This window comes from Diabrotica undecimpunctata, chromosome 5, assembly GCF_040954645.1.
Source record: "Diabrotica undecimpunctata isolate CICGRU chromosome 5, icDiaUnde3, whole genome shotgun sequence".
NCBI classification, from domain to species: domain Eukaryota; kingdom Metazoa; phylum Arthropoda; class Insecta; order Coleoptera; family Chrysomelidae; genus Diabrotica; species Diabrotica undecimpunctata.
In genome coordinates, this window is record NC_092807.1 from 59,235,679 (window position 1) to 59,258,465 (window position 22,787).

Here is a 22,787-nt window from a genome sequence, read left to right on the forward strand (position 1 = left end):
AAACCAAAAAACACATTTACGGTAGTATAGTCCAAAGTATTACACTTTACGGTTCGGAAGTATGGGACGTCACCAAAGCTAATAGAAACAAACTTTTGACGACAGAAATGGATTATCTGAGACGAAGCTGCGGTAGATCGAAACTGGAGAGAGTTAGAAACGAACAAATAAGAAACGAAATGAAAATGGAGAGAAATATCAATGATGACATAGAAAGAAAACAATTAATCTGGTTCGGACATGTTAAAAGAATGCCAGAGTACAGATGGCCTAGGAGAGTACTGGAATGGATCCCTCCTGAAAGAAGAAAGAGAGGACGACCACGGAAAAGTTGGCGCAACGATATTGATGAAGCAATGGCGGCAAGAGACTTAGAAGAGGCAACTGCATATGACAGAAAAAGATGGAAATTGGGGGCGGAGAAGCGGCGACAGCCGTAATAAATCCGTTATTATATATATATGAATTCTGCAATTTTTAATTTATATGAATATTTATATGAATAACGAGTAAATATTTGTCTCTTTCGAGATTAATCGGATACAATCATAAATAAAGCTGACATAAACGAGATCTTTCAAATTTTCATTATATTCAGTCAAGTTTAATTTTCTATTTCTTGCCCCCTTATTTTTTCCCCGCCGAAAAATAGCGCCCTCTATACGATTTTTTTCAGTTTATTTTTTTAACAAACAAACAACACATGACACATGGTACAAAAAAAAACAACATAACATAACAAACAAATATTTGGTTGGAAGGTTGGACTTCCATTCCATTAATAAAATGGAAAGAAAAGAGGAAAATGAAGATACAGTAACAAATCTCGGGTTTGAGAATAGAATTTTTGTCAATCCTGAACCCATAAAAAAAGAGCCTGCTCCAGTTTATCAAGATAATTATATTGAAGACTATGGATATGGAGGTACTGATATTAGCCTAGTACCAAAGAATATAGACGCATATACAGTACATACAGTACATATATACAGTACTTTGATAGTACATAAAAAAATTGTTTGGACCAAATTAAAACAGAATTATATTTGCAGGTATGACTGGGACATTTCAACAGAACGAAGATGATTTATCAGGATTCCAGTATTTTAATAGTGATGTTGATATAAAACTAGTAGAGCATGCTGCTAAACGAAGTCAAAGCAGTGAACATGGTATGTATGTTTACAATACAAAGTGTTGTGAAATTATATTAAAAAAATACATATTTTATAAATTATTGTCTATACAGGAAACACAAATTTTGTTTGAAATAAGAAATTCTGTTCCTTATTCACTTAAGTAGTACTTAGTGACATGTAAAAATATTGTTGTCTAAAATATTTATTATTATTATTATGGATCAATTTTCTTATGTACAAAAATATTCAAATCACTAAAAAACTAATAAACATAAATTTATTTATTTATTAATGCAGTTACCCCCAATTTATAAAAAACAAAGGATTTCAAGGGTACATATAAGCGTTGATTGAATAACCCAAATTTGGGTTATTCAATCAACGATATAAGTATGTAAAACATACAAACCATATACACATTAACATTAAGGATAACAATAGAGTGGACTTAGATATCAAAATTCTTCATTTACTTATTTTATTTAAAATAATTAATTATGAAATACCAATAAACTCCAAGCCAAATCCATTTATTGAACAGTTAGCCAATACCAACATACAAGATAGACAAATTTGAAAAGTGTAGTTGATTCTATGACAAGGCAGATTGATTGAACAAGGTAATGGAAACATGATTTGCAATTGCAGAGAGGATACAATGGCAATCAATTCTTGTATTAAGAATATTATAAATACACTTCAAAGTCACTTCAGAGTTGTAACTTGTGTATAATTAAGTATGTGTTAATGCTGTTAGTATATTTTATTCCTAATGTTTTTACCTTGTGTTTATATAATGTGCTATGTATGTTTACACATAAAAATTATATATTTTTAAAATTTTGTAGAATAATATATTAATATATTTCATAAAATAATATAATTATATAAATAAATTAACAGTTTCATCATCATTGGAATTGGCTTGACAATCCTTTGTGGATCTTTGCCTGCTCACAGAAAAGTTGCCACTTCCCTTGATTCCTAGTAACTTCCCTTATGACCATGTTATGACCCTCCCTCCATCTTATCTTATGACTCTTTGGTCTTCATTTGCATTGTCAATCCATCTTCCATGTATATTTGATATTCCCATGCCATAGCCCATTTTCATTTAGGACCCAACAATCTTTTCAAGTATTTTTCTCTCAAAGATACAAGTAGTCTCTCGTCATTTTGGGATATCTTCCATTGTTTCAGCCCCATATATCAAAACCAGTCTTATTAAGGTGTTGTAACTGTTAAGCTTTACAAATACAAATACAATTTATTCATCATGAAACCTGCAAGTAAACAGAAAGTCTTCTGCAAGCCTGTCAAACAAATCAAATATAAACATTATGTTTATATAAAATACACTACATTACAAGTATTTAAAATTCAAGAAAGTCACTTAAGCTGTAAAAGTAATGACATAATAAAAATTGTTTCACTTTTGATTTAAAACAAGCAGAACTACTAACTGTCACAAATTTATATTAGCACCCAATATGTCACAGAGCTTGGTAAAACATTTCACTCCAATATAGCCAGGAGAATGGATGATGCATATTATCCTTTTGTTAGGTATTACAAGAATATACATAACTGTTTTTATGTAGTATATGCTCATTTCCTGTAACACACCTTATCAGTTGAAGTATGTACAGACAAGGCTTATAAGGTTAATATATTTGCCTTTATAAAAAGTGGTCTACAAGATTCTGCTGGTGGTGCATTAAACATGGCTCGTATTACCTTCTTTGAGCTATCAATGCTCTATCCAAGTATGCAGAATCTCATAAAATTAACCCATATTGAATGGTTATTGATGTTATCATTTTTTACTGCACATTTTAGATGTTTGTGAAGACCATATACACTAGCCAGTGTAGTCTACACTCAACTACACTAGGAAAGAAAGGAACACACCTATTATCATTGTTGCTTTCCTACACTGAATATTAGTTACTCTTTCGCAGTAGATTTTCACTTGTTTTACTGTTTTTCACTTTATAATCACTTGGTATTGTCATTATCTACTCATCGCAACAACTCTCACAATTTTCAGGATTATTGTTGACTTTGATCACCTTCAATGCTTTCATTAAACAAAATAGGACAAAAAAAGAAGACACTCCTAACCACCTCCTTAGACAATTATTTCAAGAAACCATAAATGCAAAACAGTACAATCAAGTTCTTTATACCGACACATCTAAGATGAAAAGAATACTGGCTGTGCTGTATGTACCTAAAACATAACCTTAGCTCTATATCGACTACCAACCACTTGTATTATTCACACTGCAGAATTATATGGTATCCTTAAAGCTCTTGAAATGACTTCTCCCAATACCAAATCTCTAGCTATATGCACTTATTCTCTTTCTTCAATTCAGTCCATTGCCAACATATACTCGTTAAATCCGATAGTCCAAAAAATCCAATACATCTGTCATCAAAACCACAGCAGAGGAACATCAATAACCATTCTATGGACCCCATCTCATGTAGGGATCACTGGAAATGAGTCTGCAGATATCGCAGCAAGAAAAGCAAGTTGTTCTGACCTCAGCCTAGAAAAAATTCAACTTCATCAAGATCTAGCAGCAACCATAAAACAAAACACTCGTAAAACATGGCAAAATCATTGGAATGGACAAAACACAAAACTGTACATAATCAATTCCACTGTATACTCATTTAAGATACCTACAATGACTAGGAGGGACAAACTCATCATTCGAAGAATCCGAATAGGACACACTCGCTTCAATCACGGATACCTGATGACTTCCGAAAACCCACCTGCTTGTGAACATTGTGATTCTCACCGCCTTACAGTAGAACACTTACTCGTTGAATGCAGTTATTATAGAATATATAGACTAGCGCATAATATAACCGGTAACCTGAAACAGATACTTAGTTCGCCTAATGTGTACAGTGCTCTAATTGACTTTTTAAAAGATTGCAGATTATATTATCGTATATAACAAATATTGCAACATTGTTTGTTAAAAAAAAAACAAAGTTTGTAACACTAAATGTAACTATGTACAACGATTTGTAACTTACTGTATTTATCTTATATAATGTAATAATCTTATATGTATAATGTAATACTCCAGACGCTCTTGTACCCGTGTCAATGGCCATAGATGTCGAGACACGTTAATTTCAATAATAAATAAAAATAAAAAAAAAAATAAAAAAAAAACAACAGGTTATTTTACAATTTACATTTTTCATTCTTTTTGTTGTTTTTGCTGCAAAATCAGGTAATTGAATTCAGTTGTGTTTATACATAAAACATATTAGTCATTTAGCTATTAGACTACATATAAAGTTATTATTAAAATAGATTTTTATTTAATACCTGGTTTAATCAAATAGAAATAAAACAAAAATTTAATCAAAAGTCCTGTAGAGCAGAAATATATTGTAATAAGTTGGATAATGCTCTTTCAGATAGCTTCAAAAATGAAATTAAAGAGGAGCCCAATAGAGAAAGTGCACATGATAAATTTGACGATCCAGACTTAAATGAATACTCGTTAAAAATTGAAATAGAAGAAGATGAAATTAAACTTATGCCATATGAAGAAAAGCAAACAAACGAAAAGGGTAAGTACATAACAAAAATTCTTATATGGTTCTTCTTAGACCCTTGCAGTTCGTCTTTTCTTTTTAATATGTGTACTAGATAGCGACAGAAATTTATATATCCGTGTTTGTTTATCAATCCGGTTTCGAGGATGTACATTGTTTCTTTGAGCAGTATTCACTTTAACGATTGGTAGGTTGCTAACCTTGCCGATCACCCTCCACATTTTATCCCGGCTTGGGACCACCTGAAAGCTACTCGATCCGCCCCGCAATTATCCTAGGCAGTGTTTAGCTATCATATAAGTCGAATGGCAGCAAATAGAGAAGTAAAGACGGCAAGAGACGGTTTCCCAATAGGAAGACAATCAATAGAAAGACCATGAAAATGGTGGAACGACAAATTACTGGAGGCACATTGAAAAACAGGCAGAGTCATGTCTATATAAAAAGAAGAAAAAGAAGAAGAGTTTATTTATCACAGAAAATAAGAAAGAATATATATTGCATCATCCAAATATATTCATAGATTCAGATATTTAATATTCTATAGTCTGTCTCACCGTTCAAATTTCATCAAAAAATGGTTTGAAGAAAATAAATGAAAAGAAAATGAAATTGAATGAAGAGTTTTATGAAATTTTATTATCTACATCGACGGGTGAAAGGCAAAAATTACCAAACGCCAATTCGTGCGATATATATCACTGGAATCAGCAAATTTTTCTGCATCAATTTTTTGCATAATCACTTTTATGAGAAACCCTAAAATAAAGTTAAAGAGGTCGCCCAAGCGAAAAGTTGTTGAAATTTTTTTAAACAAATTGTAACAATCAATTTTTCGGCTTGGACAATTTTTTTTTAATTTTTTGGATCATTTTGAAAAAAATAGGTCTCTTGTAGTTTTTTTGTAAACTTTATAGTTTTCAAGTTATAAATACGTTAAAACTGAGAAAAACGCAAAATTACGATTTCCAAGGCTCAAAAACACAACTTAAAACATTATTTTTGAATTCATCAAGAACCTAACTTCAAGTTCAAACCTTGTTCTATTATTTCCTAATAAGTAGGTATTTTGGGACTATTTCATTTTAAAACATTGTTTTATTCGTTAATGAAACGGTTATGACAGGATGTGTGCTCGGGCTGCATCATGTATAAGAGAGAAAAACAAGATCTAGAGCACAAATTTTTGTGCCAAGATCTTGTCTTGATCAAGACCAGGAGCCATTCTCTCTCCTGATGCCAACCACAATGTAGCTTCGCCTATTTTTTTAAATCTTAAACTGTTTGTCGTTGTGTAGTGTAGTGTAATGTACAATTTTATGGTTATGACATTCTTTGATTGTTGGATAGGCCAAAATTGACGAAATGCCCCTCAAGATGTTCTAGGAAGCGAAAGTACTTGTGCAAGATTTAATTATTAAACTGTGCTCGATATCTGCCTTTTATTTGATCAAAGTTCATTTATTCGAGCATTCAACCTTACCTATATCAATTCCTTGATATTAATTTAACCCTTACTCCACCTAAAAAAGACCAGTAAAGGGACATTTTGACGTTAAAACGAAGGAAATTATTATAAATGTATTTAAAACGGAAATGCAGGAGAACCCTACAATGTCGAAAAGTGCGATTTCTATTAGAGTAGCAGATAAAACAGGTACTGATATTGTTTCTCCATTATTTATTTTAGAGTGTCCATTTTTACTTTATTTATCAAATATTGTTAATTTTTATCTATTGTAGGCGTGTGTAGCCGTAGTGTACGCAATGTGGTTCATGAATAGGAAATTACGGGAACATTGTCTACACCAAAATCAGTTGAGCATCATAAAAGTATTGTTAACTCTCTGGATGAATTTGACAGAGAAGCAATAAGAAGAATAATCCATCAATTCTTTTTTCGAAATGAAATATCCACAATAGACAAAGTTCTGGGGGTGGTTAATGCAGACTCGGTTTTGCCTAACTTTAAAAGAACTACGTTTTTAATGTATTGAAAAAATAAATTTTAAGTTTCAACGTCGTCAGCGAAACAGCATTTTGATGGACAGTTTGAAGTCCTGCAGAAATGAAAACCGCAAAATTTACTACTTAGACGAGACTTGGCTAAACGCTGGTCACACCAAATCTAAAGTATGGGTCGACAATTCGGTAACGTCTTATAAACAAGCGTTTTTAGATGTAGTTTCTACGGTGTTAAAAAATCGTGCAAGTAAATGTTTATGTGCTTTTTCACTTCAAGTAAATTTTAAAATAATAAAATTTTCAGGGAAAGGAAAAAGACTATTAATCTGTCACATTGGCAGTAAAGATGGGTTTGTTCCAGAAGGGCTGTGGGTGTTTGAATAAAAAAAGTGGGGACTACCATGAAGAGATGGACAGGAAATCTTTCGAAAATTGGTTCAAAAATATACTGCCCCGATTAGAAGACAACTCCATCATCGTATTGGACAACGCGTCTTATCATTCCAGAAAATTGGAAAAAATTCCAACTACTGCTTCTAGAAATGCTGACATCCAAACTTGACTGAAATAAAAAAATATGAGGTTTGAGGACTCCATGTTAAAAGTGCAACTGCTGGCTATCGTTAAGGAACATGAGGGACAATATAATAAATATATCATTGATGAGATGGCAAAGAGCCAAAACAAAGTAGTGTCAAGGTTGCCCCCCATACGATTGTGAGCTCAATCCGATTGAGCTCATCTGGGCAGAAGTAAAAAATTATGTAGCAGCCAAAAACACTACTTTTAAATTTGCAGATATGAAAAATATTTTTTATGATGCAATAAATAATATTAGTCCAACTACGTGGCAGAAATGTATGCAACACGTTCAACAAAAAGTCGAGTCCAAAATGTGGAAGTTGGACAATATAATAGAGAACCATATCAAAAGCATAATAATAAAACCAGAAGTAGACAACAGCACATATAGCTCCCCAGACTCTGAGTAATTTAAATGGTATGTTTTTATGCTTTGATACACTTATGACAATGCTACTTTATTCAAAATGTTCACTTTGTTATGTATCTCTCAGTTAATGAATATTTTATTTTAGCACATTTTTCTTCAATGGAACATTAAATTTTGCTCACAATGATTAAATTTCAAGAAATTCTTACACTAATAGTTTCAAAAGTAAATATTTAAAAAAATCATATGATACACCTCAGTACGACCCTATTTGGCTTTCACGTGCGTTTGTTGACAGTTGAGAATATATAAAATGAATGTAGTTTACATACTACTAAACAAATTATATTTAACCTACCAAAAATTACAGATCACAAATTAAATCCTTAGCAAGAGTGATACAAATCGGTATGGAATCGGTCGATTACTGACTTTTATGTCACGCCATTGTTTATTTTTTTCGTGTAGTTTTCGGTGTGTCATATATTTATCGAGAGCCACATGTGGCTTGTTTGACCACTTCTGATAAATTAAATAAACCGCTTAACAGTGCCAGATTAAGGGGGGGGGGGGCTATGGGACTCCGGCGGTAAATTTTGAGAGGCGGTACGTCGCTCCCATCACATTTTAATTCTCTATGTGGACATTTCAAATTTATGGGGTTGATTTTCTTTAATAAGGAAAGCACAAAATAGGGAAGAGTTTGCAGAGGTCATAGCCAACCTTCGCTAAGAAGACGGCACCTAAAGAAGAAGATTTTCTGAAATAGCATGGTAATAAAACTTCGTCTCGTCACCGATAAGATCCGTGCCTGCGGTAGCAGGTCGCACAAAAACACGTTTCATATTTCCGGGAAATCGGCCAGCGCCACTGCGCCTGGTGGCAGCGTGTCCGGCTCCAACACGCCATGTCGTCAGTCGTGTTAGCGCAGTTTTCGAGACTAGTCTCAAATTTTACTTATTTATTAGTGAAGTGTTTTCGTGACGTTTCTAAAAAATGAGCGGAAAGGATAGAGGTGCATTTTAGAAACGACAAAAATTAGAAAAACAACAAAAATTAAATGCAGTATTAAAAAACCCTAAGATTCAGCTTTTTTTTACCAAATCCAGGCAAGATAGTATACCAACGAGCACTTATTTTCAAGACGATCCAATTGCAACAGTTTCAGATGTTTTAGAAGGTAGGTTTATTTTACTGTTGTAGTTACTTTTTTAATAAAATAAAATTTGCAGCAGGATCTTCATCACGTCGAGATGATTCATCCACAGCAAATTCAGACCCACTTTGTGATATTGAGTTACATCCTGAAAAGAGTTCTCCTGAATGTCAAATTCTAGTAAAAAGTGGTGTTAATCGAGTTGATTTACAAGATCGGACTTCGACTGGAAAAAGGCTAAAGAAAAATGTGACAGTCATGAAAGCTCAGTCGTTCATTTAGAACATCTTAAAAATTTTATTTCAAGAAATTCATTTAGTATGAGAAAGATCGATGATTCTCTGCGGCAACAGATTGAACATGAGACCACATATTGGCGAAACATATTACAAAGAGTCGTTAGTGTCATAAAATTCTTAGCTAGTAGGGGACTACTTTTTAGAGGAACCGACGAAAAATTTGGTTCTACTAGCAATGGCAACTACCTTGGATTACTAGAGTTGTTGACGGAATATGATCCTCTTTTAAAAGAACATATTGAAAAATATGCTTCAAAAGGCTGTGGTTCAGTATCTTATTTATCAAAAACGATTTGTTTTGAATTTTTACAAGTGCTTTCGGATCACATATTAGAAGAAATTGTAAAACAAATTCATTGTGGCAAATATTATTCAATCAGTGTTGACTCTACGCCTGATGTAACATGTACAGATCAACTGACATTCATTATTAGGTATTGCTCGGACACCGGAACACCTCGTCACCTGAGAATTATGTTGAACCATGTCTAAACTCGTTTCCCTCAAAAAAACAAAAAACACTTACCTCTGATTGATTTCGGCATCTGCAGTATCATCCTGTAACAAATTATCTGACAGCATGTCATCGTCATGAATGTGCTGATTAAACAGAAGTTTATCAACGTCTGGCCTATAAGTTGGATCCTCTGTATCGCTTAGATCACTTAACTCTTCAAGTAAACTAAAAAATAAAGTTACTATTTAAATGGGAATAAGCCACAATTAAAGGTTAAAATACGTTTATTGACGTTTCAATTTCCACTTCGGAAATCGTTAAAAAAAAATTGTTTAATTTACTAATGTTTGTATTTTGAGAACGATTTCCGAAGTGGAAATTGAAACGTCAATAAACGTATTTTAACCTTTAATTGTGGCTTATTCCCATTTAAATAGTAATTAATTTAAAATACCACAAGAAAATAGCTTCAGAACAATATTAAAAAATAAAGGTTATGTTGTATTTTTAATACTCAACAACAACAACTCAATCAACATCATTTCTAAAATCAAACAACATTAACAACTACTATTTAATCATTATACACTTCATCTAATTTAGTTAACGATGTACGTCATCGGCGTCATAGCGTGTGACGTCACATGATACCAACACGAAATATTTAGGGTGTAGGTGTGTTCTTTTTTAGAATCACTTTACCGAGTACACTGGCATTACAGCCACTAGACATATTTTATTATATACGCGTAGAACTAATATTTAAAAGTTTCTATTAATGTTAACTTAAAGAAATACACAATAATATGTTTCATTTAATTTGTATAAATGCATTATAAAGCGTTTTTATCAAGAACATTTGTTCGGAACACACTGTAACTGTAATTGAACGAAGGTAAAATTTTGGCATAAATTGGTGTAACACCTATTTGACAGTTGCGGTGTTAACACTTTTTGTACTTTATTATTTTAAATCTTAAAGTGAATACCTCTTGTTTTATATTTTTAACTATTTAATAAAATCTGTTCTTTTTAGAACAAAATTAGTGTGTTTTATTTCAAAAATGTCATGTAAGAATTTAAATAGTCGTTGTAAAGAGTATATTAATAATTATGTGACCTATTTGATTTAAAATGGATTCAGGATTTTTTTATACTTTGGCAACTATGTCAACTTCAATCTTTGACGTATATAATGACGTAAATCGTTATCTAAATTAGATGGACTGTACTTACGTTAACTGTGATGGATTCATATTCAGAACTGTTTTTCACAATTTTTAAAACCTTTAAATACCTTTAAAATGTAGATTAAAATAACATTCACTAACGAACACGTTCGTTGTTTTGTTTAAATTTTGACTACGTTGGAATCATGCTGGAATGCAATATTCGATTATTATTATTATTGTGTACCATGTCCTATGACACGTTAAAATAGCCCTTTATCATTGGCTGTGGACTTAATACAGAATAATTCTCAAAAGTAGTAGACTTTGGGACTTGGTTTAATATAATTGTTCGATTTTGTCAATGAAAGAGCTTCCCTGGGTACATCTGAGAGCTGGACGTGGTACATTTTAATACCTAAAATGTGTTGTGATGGAAACTCACATTTTCAAAAAATTGGACTTGGTTCAAGATAATTCTCAGGTGACGACCTGTCGAGAGGTTCGTACAGTTTTTAGACAACACTGGCCACCAAGCCGAAGATATGGAAGCCAGCATTGTAAAAATTTTGTCCAACCTCAATATAAATATCCATGACTGCAGGGGACAATCGTATGACAATGCGAATAACACGTCTGTCTTTTATAGCGGTCTCCAAGCCCGAATAAAATCTAGGAATAGTTTGGCAAAATACGTACCATGTGCAGCCTAAATTTGATTGTGCAACATGCAGCAGAATGCACTATGGAAAGTACTTCTTTTTTTTTAGTTGCTGAAGAAATTTATGTTTTTTCTCAGTTTCAACTTACAGATGGAAACGACTCACTGATCTATTGAAAAATTGTGGCCATACAACATTTGTTCCAAAAAGAGTTAATGTGACTCGATGGTCAGGACGATTTAATAGCTCTTAATTTATGCTATCAAGATATAAAGCAAGCACTTTTAGAGTTATCCTCTAACGACGACGAGAAGATGCCAGTTCGCTGTCACGCAAACAATTTACATGAAAATATGACTACGTTAGAATTTGGTATTTATGTTGCCTTTTGGTTCGAAGTACTGGAAAGAACTGACGTAGCGAGTAAATCTTTACAAAGCGCAAATATGGACTTACATACATGTTCGTCTTTGTATAGCTCATTACAACATTTTTACGAGTTTCTTCGTGATAAATGTAATTTATTTGAAAAAAAGGGGCAGCTCTTATTACAACAAAGGGAATACAGCAAAGAAAATTGACAGTTTGACGAAGCAGATACAGAAGAGATACTTACACCGCAAAATAATATTAGATCCCAAGTGCTGTATAAAACATTTGATTATTTGGCAAATAATCTGAAATCTAGAGGAAAAGATTATCAAGATCTTGCCATCACTTTCTCATTTTTATTTTCATTACCTCTTTCAGAGGATAACGCAATTTCAGACTCAGCGTCGGTATTAATAAATATTTATTCGAATGACTTGTATACATCTCTAGAAAGTGAGTGTATTCAATTAAAACATTTTATAATGTCACTACTAGGCCAAGTTGAGTATAAAAATCTAACAACTCATAGTGCTACTTTTGTGATGGAGCTTTTGCATAAAAATAATACAATTGCAACCTTCCCAAACGTAGAAATAGCACTAAGAATCTTCTTATCGTTGATGGTTACTAACGCAACTGGTGAAAGATTATTTTTCACTTTAAAGCGGGTCAAAAATTATTTGAGAAATACGATGACGGAAGAAACATTAAATTCGTTCGCTGTTTTAAATATTAATAATGAACTGCTTACAAAATTAAATTTTAATAAAATCATCCACCTGTTTGCAAGTAGGAAGTCCAGGAAAATTTGTTTGTAAATAATTATGTTAATTTACTTTATGTTGCGAATTTGTGTCTTTGTCGCTTTTTTGTATATTTGTAATAAATTACCTAATAATATTAAAATAGTTTTAATGAATTGTTACCCTAAGACGCATCTATACCTACTGGAGAGTAGCGGTATAGTATGACTTAGCCCCCGACGGTCCATGTACTAAATCCGGCACTGCCTCCCAATACATATTGAGATTTGAAAATTTTCTGTTCTATAATAATTTGTGCATTCAACTTTTTGATGTATTTTGGTTTTATTTTAGACTTTCCCCAAGAGAAGGACACTTGGGAAATTATGAAAACAATTGACATACATTCATCAAATAAAGAACAACATGTAAGTCATCCTGCAGAAGAAAAATCATTAAAATGTGAAATTTGTGGTAAGCAGTTTCGCAGAAAAAAAAATTTTAATCGACACATGAAAACTCATACTGGAGAAAAACCTTACATGTGTGAAATTTGTTTTAAGCGATTTTCTCGAATAGATAATATAAAACAACATATGACAATACACACCGGAGAAAAAACTTACAAGTGTGAAATTTGCTTTAAACCGTTTAATGCAGCAAATAATTTGAAATATCATATAAGAACGCACACTGGAGAAAAATCTTACAAGTGTGAAATTTGTTTTAAGCAGTTTATTGAAGCAGGTAGTTTGAAAAGACATTTAAGAGTACATACTGGAGAAAAACCTTACAAGTGTGGAATTTGTTTTAAGCCATTTAGTGCAGCTGGAAGTTTAAAGATTCATTTAAGACTACACACTGGAGAAAAGCCTTACAAGTGTGAAATTTGTTTTGAACAATTTAGTGATGCTGGAAAGTTGAAAAGACATTTCAGAATACACACTAGAAAAGCCGCAAAAGTGTTTTAGAAATTTGTTTTAAGTTGTTTATTTCAGCAACTACTTTAAAAGATTATTCATCGATTAGACATATAAGATTGTACACTGAAGAAAAATATGTATGGAGTTTGTTTTATAATCATTTTTCCCACAAAAATAATTTAAAAAACATTTGATGTAGCATAGAAATATTGAGAGCATTGAGGAAAATCAAAACGATCGAAAATGAATTATTTTTCATTAAATAAAATATCGCCTTGATAGATCATGTAACATTTAGTCCCGATTTTTATAATTGCCATGTGAAAAAGTGGTTTGAAAAGCATTTCAAACTTATCCAAATTTATATTATAAAAACAATAAATACATTTGACTAATAAACACATTTCATTAGATATCCCAAAACTTTACCAAAACCAATGAATTATTACACTACAATAAAAAAAAGTATACTGTTAGTTACTCGAGCAATACATGGTTCCAGCAAGACGGTGCTACTCCACACCCTACGAATATTTCAATAAAAGCTTCGACAGAAATGTTTCCAGGCACAATAATTTCCAAAATGGTGATATTCGTTTTGCGCCAAGATCTCTCGACCTTAGCCCTTTAGATTTTTTTTTCTGTGGGGGTGTTTAAAGAACATCGTCTATGCTGACCGACCAGCCACCACCGAAGAGCTGTACCAAAATATTCGCAACGCTATTAACATTCCACTGTGAGTGCGCGTCTTTCTCAATTTGCGAATGTTATTCGAGAAATAAAATCGGCATGTTCTGTGCATTTTACTAATACATGTTTTTCTAACAGGTTCTGAAACCCAGTTTTATTGGTTTTAAATTTAAAATCTACTCTGAGAGCTGAGACAGCCTGTAGATGTATTTGTTAAAAATACTTTATTGAATACGTTTGAATTTATATACCAAGTTCTGAAATATATGAACTCTTATGATAGTTAAAATTTGTACGAATATGGTACCATGTGTAAAATTTTTTGGATGTCACTAGAAATGTCACCAATGGTCGTGGGTTCGAAACTAGCTTTTGGAATCGTTATTTGGTCCAACAGAACAAATTATCAGAGATAAGATAAGATAGGATAGATAAATAGATCGATAGGTAAATAGATAGAGTTATGTATGGAAAGTTACCATGGAAAAGTAGATAAAGATAGAAAAAGGGCGCTACTTAGCTTTTTGTAAATATAAAGGGAAAGCTAAAAAATTTTAGGTATCAAAGAAAGATAAGACACAATAAACTTCTGAAAGCCAAATATGTAAAACATATAGAAGTTTACTTATTGGTTAAACGTTGTCAACACACTATATAAATAAATTCAAAATATATTCGGTGGAAATAGTCCACTCACTTACCTATAAGACTGATATAGCCTGATATTTCCTTCTGGTCGAAATATAGCAAAGCAAATTTTTGAATCTAATATTTAATGGAAATATTTTAGGGATGCGTGATGGAAAAAGTCTTGCTTATAGATGGAATAGTAAAACGATACGTTGACAAAAATAAACGTTTTATTTTAACATAAATTCCTGTTTACAAAAATGTCTTAATTTTACTTGTTGACGTTTACACTTGTGTCACTGACAGGTAATGCCAACACTTAACATAAAAATGTACAATATAGAATTGTAATACCAACACCCTTCTGCAATTCTATATTAGCATAACTACAAAAGTATTACAACTCAGTAACATTTAAAAGTTCCCTAAAATAGGTGAATTTAGATTTTGACAATGACTTTGTAAAAATGTCAGCTTGTTGCTGATCAGACTGTACATACTGTAAAGTAATAAGTTCCTTTTCTAAACAATCTCTAATAAAATGATGTCTAACATCAATATGTTTGGTTCTTTTTGATTCCAATGTAGAAGCCATCTTAATACATGATTGGTTATCTTCATACACATGTACACTATACATAATTTTAAAAATCTCTTCCAACATCTGACTAAAGAACAAACTTTCTGTGACCCATGAAGATAATGCCATATATTCGGCTTCTGCACTAGATAGTGGCACTACATTTTGCTTCTTAGTTTTCCAACAAATAACATTATTGTTAAACTTTATAACATAACCACTAATACTTTTTCTGTCGATTTGATTGTTTGCAATATCTGCATCAACATAGGATACTATCTCTATTTCTTTGTTTCTACCTTTAACAAAACTTAAGACATAATTTTCTGTAGATTTCAAATATCTCAAAACATTTTTAAAATTTTTCTAATGTTCTTCAGTGTAATTATTTTGAAATTGACTAAAATATGACATACAAAAACTTAAATCTGGCCTAGAGCCTAACATTAGATACATCAGACAACCAATCAATTCCCTGTAAGGTAACTTGGTTTACCTTACCAAACATTTCCTACCAAATTTTTATCTTTACAAATTGACAGATTAAGTTTAGGTTGCATTGGAATATCTGAAATTTTACAATCACTCATATTAAATCTGTGCAAAATTTTCTTAATTAATTCCTTTTGTGAAATATAAACTTCATTTCCAATTTTACTTATCTGTAAACCTAAAAATACCAATTTTTCATCATCAAACTCTTTTAATTTAAATTTTTTCTTTAACTCAGTTTTTATAAAAATAATATTGTCTTCAACTTTTGAAAATATTATCAAATCATCAACATACACAAGTAAAAATATAAAATCCTTAAAATACAAACAAGGATCCTTCCTAGATCGTTGAAAACCAAGATCAGTTATACTTTCATGAAAAAGTGTATTCCAACATTTAGGAGCTTCTTTTAGACCATATAGTGATTTACTTAACTTACAAATTAAATTTTTGTCATATCCTTCAAGCCCTTCTGGTTGATACATATACACTGGTTCTCTCAACGTTCCATAAAGGAAAGCAGACTTAATATCTAGCTGTTTTACAAAAATATCATATTCTACATACAATGACAGTAATACTCTAATTGTAGCCATTTTTGCTACTGGGGCATACACATTTTCACTAAAATTACTCTGTTGGAAGCCTCGAGCTACCAATCTAGCTTTCTTAACTACCTTTCCGTTTACTTCTTTTTCACGAAAAACCCACTTGGAATCTATATTACACTCACATTTTCAGGTTGTTTCACTAAAGTCCATGTATTGTTTTCTTCCAAAGACTGAAGTTCATCCTAGATTGCTTGTTTCCATTCCATGTCCTTGACTGCTTCAGAGAAGGTTTCAGGAACATCATCAAGAAATTGACCTACTGATAAAGCTGCTAGTAGATTCATCTCTGTATTATACTCACAATCATAGTCTTCAAGATATGTCGGTCTCTTTTTATTTCGTGTACTTCTTCTATTTTCATTAATTCTTTCAACTACTTCTTCTTCTTTGTCATGTACATTTTCTTGTTCAGTGATTCTTTCAGGAATATTTTCCACTCTATTTTCAGTTTGAATTTGAGCAATTTGTTCATTTTCAGGTAGTCTAATTTTATTATTTTCAATTGAATTTTCATCAAAAATTATATTCCGTTCATGGATTATTTTTCTTTCTTTTGGATTCCATAGTCTGTAGCCATTATCTGAATAACCCACCATAATCAGCTTTTCACTATGAGAATCAAGCTTAGATTTCCTATTTTCTTTAGGAATTAAATTATAAGCATTACAACCAAATAATTTTATCTTTTCCATATTTGGCTTTTCACCATACCAAATTTCAGCAGGTGTTTTATTATCAGGTAAAGTTCGAGTTTCTGTTCTATTAATTAAGTATGCTGCTACTCTTACAGCTTCACCCCACATGCTTTTATCTAAATTTGAATCAAAAATTAAACATCTTGCTTTTTCCATAATGGTTCTGTTAAAACGTTCAGAAACACCATTCTGTTCTGGATTCCTAGGTACTGTATACTGAATTTTAATTCCATTATTTGAACATAATCTTTTAAAAGCTTTTGATGAGTATTTACCTCAATTATCACACCTAATCCGTTCAATTTTTACATTAAATTTAGCAGTGACCATATCAATATATTCTTTAAATTTATCTATTACTTCAGATTTTCTCTCAATTAAATAACATATACAAAAATGTGAATAATGGTCTATAAATGTAACAAAATAAGTTTTATTATCATGAGTTATTGGATCTATAGGGCCACACACATCTGTTGATACAACTTCTAAAATTCTTTTTGCTTTTCTTTCAGTGTCAATGCTGTGAAAAGGTAATAGTGATTGTTTTCCTTTTAAACAGATTTCACATATACCAGATATGGGATACTTTGCAGAGTGACCCGTTTTCCTATGCATTAGCACATACGTTCAACAGTTGTAATTTGTGCTTCTGGTAGATGTCTACATCTTAATTTAACAATATATAAGTTATTTATTAACTCACCAGTTATCACAGCATGATCTCCTTTCATTATGTTGACTTGTTTATCTTTGAACACAATTTGAAGACCTGCTTCTTCCATTTTCTTCACAGACATTAAATTATATGAAAGTTGATTACATACCCATACATTCTTCATCTCAATTTGGTTACCATTTACTGCTTCTAGATTCAAATCACCTTGTTTTATTGCCTCCAATGATTGACCCTTCTTTGCTACATTTATATTATACATTACTTCCTGGATATTATCTAAAAACATTTCAACATCCTTTGTAACTAAGTGATTTGTAGCACCACTGTCTATTATGAAATTTATTTCACCAGATTGTGAGTTGCTAACTAAGGTGGTTTCCTCTGCTGTCAAAAATGTTACCCTTTCACCATTTTCTGCTGGGAATGTCCTATTTCCATTTTTATTTTTCCAACACTGATAGCGCTTGTGTCCCATTTTTCCACAGTTATGACATTTAAATTGAAATGGTTTATTATTTCTCACATTACCATTACTTGTTCCAGCTTTATTCTTCCATTTATTCCATGGCTGTTTATTTGCTACAAATGCAACATCTCCTCTTCCATTAGTAGCTTGTTTTTAACAAACTCTAATGTAACTTTAGTTTCATCTTGACAAAACATAATATCAATTGCTGTAGTAACTTCATTGCTTGTAATATGCTTCAGGCATTGCAGAGAGTAACTGTGATATAACTTCACCATCTTGTACTTGACCTCCTGCACTTTTAAGTTCATACACAGTTTGTGTATAAACAACAAATATTAATATAAAGAATCTGTCTTGGGCCCGACGCTATGGAACCTGGCATATGATGGGGTTATGATTGTTAAGAACTGTGAATACGGAGACGGTACAACCCCCTTCGCATTCGCGGATGACCTCGCTGCACTAGTAGTGGCCCGGGATGAGCCAGATCTTAAATACTCAGTTCGGAACGCAGCACGGACTGAAACTTGCGGCAGAGAAAACCGAAGCCATCATTCTAAAGGGAAAAAGGAACAGGCAAAGTGTTAAATTGCAATGTGCGGGAGCATGTCTAACATCCAAGAAACAATTAAAGTACCTAGTCGTCAGTCAGTAGAAAGATCAGTCAGGCGGCGTAAGTCAGGCGGCGTCAGTCAACTGCCCAAAAGAATTTTATTGATTTAAAAAAGTTATACTTTGAATTATATTGCTTAGAAAAAGTATTCTAAAACTTTTATTAGGACTTATATCAACTTTATTGAAGATACATATATTGTGTAACGAATCTTAACCTTTGATCGCGCAATGGGTTGAATTTTTCTGTTCAAGCAGATAAATTTTAACGACAGTAATTTGTTACGCTCTCAGTCGGGTACAAGACTTCTTCTTCTTGTGCCTATCCGTTCCGGATGTTGGCGATCATCACGGCTATCTTTACTTTAAAATTAAAAGTGAAACTGGAACAAACCATGAAGTGGAGATATCCAGGAGTGGCTAGTATACCTGTTGAATACAAAGCACGTGGTGTTCGTGTGTATTAAGGTATAAAAAAGTGCTTATTACAAGCTTAAATTTTTATTTTAAGAAGATCTTTTCGGAATTAAATCATTCCATCATCAGTTTACTAAAAGAGAGAGTAAAAATACCAATATTAAAAAACACAAGTTAAAATTTAAATATATAGAAATAACACGTTGGTTTTTTACTACTTACATAAAAAGTTGTTAAAAACATTGTATGGCCATATAAAAAACTTTGGAAGGACATCCGTATTAAAATATAATCCTCATGGTATTTATCAAGGTAAATGCAATAGACTTAACTTATTGATTATTAAAAACCGAAAATGGGGGCATCTTACATGACCCCCTGTAGCTGGTGAGGTTTTTTCCACTTACATTACCTCTGATCTGTTCTGGAATCTTGGGCTAACTGATATAAAGATGGTATGAAAAATCAGTTAGTACCCAACAATGTCAAGTGGAATGATGTAGTAGGAGCAAAAGTCATTGTGCTTAAGTTTGTGAATAGGCAGTTTTTAGTGAAGAATTGTGTTTTGTGTGTAGTAAGATCAATAGCAATTTTTGGTATTTTAAAAAGGTGGTAGAATGTAAAACAATGAGTGACTGTGATGTAAAATAAATTTGGTATACCAGGGTAAGGCAAAATTTAAGTTAGGTAATTTCAACTACACAGTCACTCATTGTTTTACATTCTACCACCTTTTTAAAATACCAAAAATTGCTATTGATCTTACTACACACAAAACACAATTCTTCACTAAAAACTGCCTATTCACAAACTTAAGCACAATGACTTTTGCTCCTACTACATCATTCCACTTGACATTGATGGGTACTAACTGATTTTTCATACCATCTTTATATCAGTTAGCCCAAGACTCCAGAACAGATCAGAGGTAATGTAAGTCGAAAAAACCTCACCAGCTACAGGGGGTCATGTAAGATGCCCCCATTTTCGGTTTTTAATAATCAATAAGTTAAGTCTATTGCATTTACCTTGATAAATACCATGAGGATTATATTTTAATACGGATGTCCTTCCAAAGTTTTTTATATGGCCATACAATGTTTTTAACAACTTTTTATGTAAGTAGTAAAAAACCAACGTGTTATTTCTATATATTTAAATTTTAACTTGTGTTTTTTAATATTGGTATTTTTACTCTCTCTTTTAGTAAACTGATGATGGAATGATTTAATTCCGAAAAGATCTTCTTAAAATAAAAATTTAAGCTTGTAATAAGCACTTTTTTATACCTTAATACACACGAACACCACGTGCTTTGTATCTTTACTTTGTTTATTGCAGCGCGGAACAGTTCAGTGGTAGTCGTGTTATACCACTTTCGTAAATTTTGAAGCCAGGAAATGCGTCTTCTTCCCGGTCCTCTCTTACCATTTACCTTCCCTTGGAGAATCAGCTGGAGAAGGCCGTAACGTTCTTGATTTCTCATTACATGTCCTAGATACAAGACGCTATTGCAAAACAGTGGCAATGGTGTATCGGTTGTATTTTAAAGGAAATAAAAAATAACAAAGGAAACTAAAAAAATATTGGAATATGTATTATGAACAATGCAAAGTTTCTAAACTACATAAACCTCCCAATAGATACTGAGTTTTGAAAATTTTTTGTTCTACAATTTATGCATTAAACTGGTTTTTGGTTTTTATTTTAGAAGTTTTTATATTTTAGAAGTTTTAGTTTATATATTTTGGTTTTTATTTTAGACTTTCCCCAAAAGAAGAACACTTTGGAAATTATGAACATAATAGAAGTACATTCATCTAATAAAGAACAACATACTAATCACACTAAAGAAGAAAAAAAATGTGAAATTTCTGGTAAGCAGTTTGACAGAAAAAAAAAATTTAATCTAAACACGAAAATTCATGCTGGGAAAGAGACTTACAAGTGTTACATTTGTTGTAAACAGTTTAGCCGAGCAGGAACTTTGAAAAAACATGTGATAGTGCACACTGGAGAAAAGCCGTACAAGTGTGAAATTTGTTTTAGGCAGTTTTCTTGGGCAAGTAATTTGAAACGACACATGACAGTACACACTTCCGAAAAGCCTTACAAGTGTGAAATTTGTTTTAAGAAGTTTAGACTAGTGGATACTTTGAAAACACATTTGAGAGTGCACACTGGAGAAAATATTTACAAGTGTGAAATTTGCTTTAAGTCATTTAATGTAGCAGGAAATTTAAAAATTCATTTAAGACGACACACTGGAGAAAAGCCTTACAAGTGTGAAATTTGTTTTAAGGAGTTTACCGTAGCAGCTACTTTGACAAAACATTTGAGAGTGCACATCAGTGAAAAGCCGTACAAGTGTGAAATTTGTTTTAAGAATTTTACCAAAGCAAGTACTTTGACAGAACATTTGAGTCTGCACACTGGGGAAAAGCCGTACAAGTGTGAAATTTGTTTTAAGCAGTTTTCAAAAGCAAGAAATTTGAAATGCCATATGGAAGGTCACACTGCCGAAAAGCCTTATAAGTGTGAAATTTGTTTTAAGCAGTTTTGTCAAGCAGGTCGTTTGAAAACACATTTGAGAGTACACACTAGAGAAAATATTTATAAGTGTGAAATTTGCTTTAAGTCATTTAATGTAACAGGAAATTTAAAAATTCATTTAAGACAACACCCTGGAGAAAAACCTTACAAGTGTGAAATTTGTTTTAAGAAGTTTACCGTAGCAGGTAATTTGACAAAACATTTGAGAGTGCATACTGGGGAAAAGCCGTACCATTGTGAAATTTGTTTTAAGCAGTTTTCTCAAGCAAGTAATTTGAAACGACATATCAAATTTCACACTGCAGGAAAGTCTTAAAAGTGTGAAATTTGTTTCAAACAATTTACTGATGATGGAAATTTGAAAAAACATTTGAGAGTGCACAGCGGAGAAAAGACTTGTGAAAGTGTGAAATTTTTTAAAATAGTTAGCCAAGCAGATATTTTGAAAACACATTAATAATGCAAACTGGAGAAAATATTTACAAGTGTGAAAGTTGCTTTAAGCCATTTAGTGTAGCAGGAAATTTAAAAAATCATTTAGGACGACACACTGAAAAGCTTTAGAAGTGTGAAATTTAAGCAGTTTATTTCAGTAACTACTTTGGAAGATTGTACATAGTTTAGACATACAAAATGTTTTTATTATCTTTTAATTTATCATTAAAAGGGCCATTCTATGAAAACAAATACATTTTCATAAAAAAATGAAATTCGGTATTATGGATTTTAATGATTGTTATTAGATTATTAGAGCTTTGTACTCTGTGGAAAAAATCAGTTTTTTGGAAAAAAAATTGTGCAGGTGTTTACAGCATAATTAAAGATGGCCGCCACCAGCTTCTAGTTAATGTTTGTTAGTTAAGACTACTTTGAGGTTATCTGGTAAGTATCTTATAATATTTTTCTTTGCTTATTTGTATTAAAT

General features: G+C 32.0%; 1 protein-coding gene across 2 annotated transcripts; it reads left to right on the forward strand.

Moving 5' to 3' along the window:
* Positions 1–700: 700 nt before the first annotated feature.
* Positions 701–22,509, forward strand: LOC140441337 (uncharacterized). Of its 2 annotated transcripts, none has more exons than XM_072531988.1 (4): positions 701–925; positions 1,053–1,172; positions 4,593–4,748; positions 21,073–22,509. In XM_072531988.1, exons 1-4 carry the CDS (start codon positions 787–789, stop codon positions 22,176–22,178), a joined length of 1,521 nt encoding a protein of 506 aa, XP_072388089.1. In that variant the 5' UTR covers positions 701–786; the 3' UTR covers positions 22,179–22,509. The 2 variants fall into 2 exon arrangements, with proteins under 2 accessions (XP_072388089.1, XP_072388090.1); XM_072531989.1 differs by lacking the exon at positions 21,073–22,509 and adding an exon at positions 12,863–13,817.
* Positions 22,510–22,787: the final 278 nt, after the last annotated feature.

What these genes read in the sequence shown, in the direction of transcription:
- LOC140441337 (XM_072531988.1), top strand. Translation starts at nt 787, where the DNA reads ATGGAAAGAAAAGAGGAAAATGAAGATACAGTAACAAATCTCGGGTTT. An exon ending in AAGTCAAAGCAGTGAACATG is followed by an intron (nt 1,173 to 4,592) that starts GTATGTATGTTT and finishes ATGCTCTTTCAG; the next exon opens with ATAGCTTCAAAAATGAAATT. An exon ending in AAAGCAAACAAACGAAAAGG is followed by an intron (nt 4,749 to 21,072) that starts GTAAGTACATAA and finishes TTTTTATTTTAG; the next exon opens with ACTTTCCCCAAAAGAAGAAC.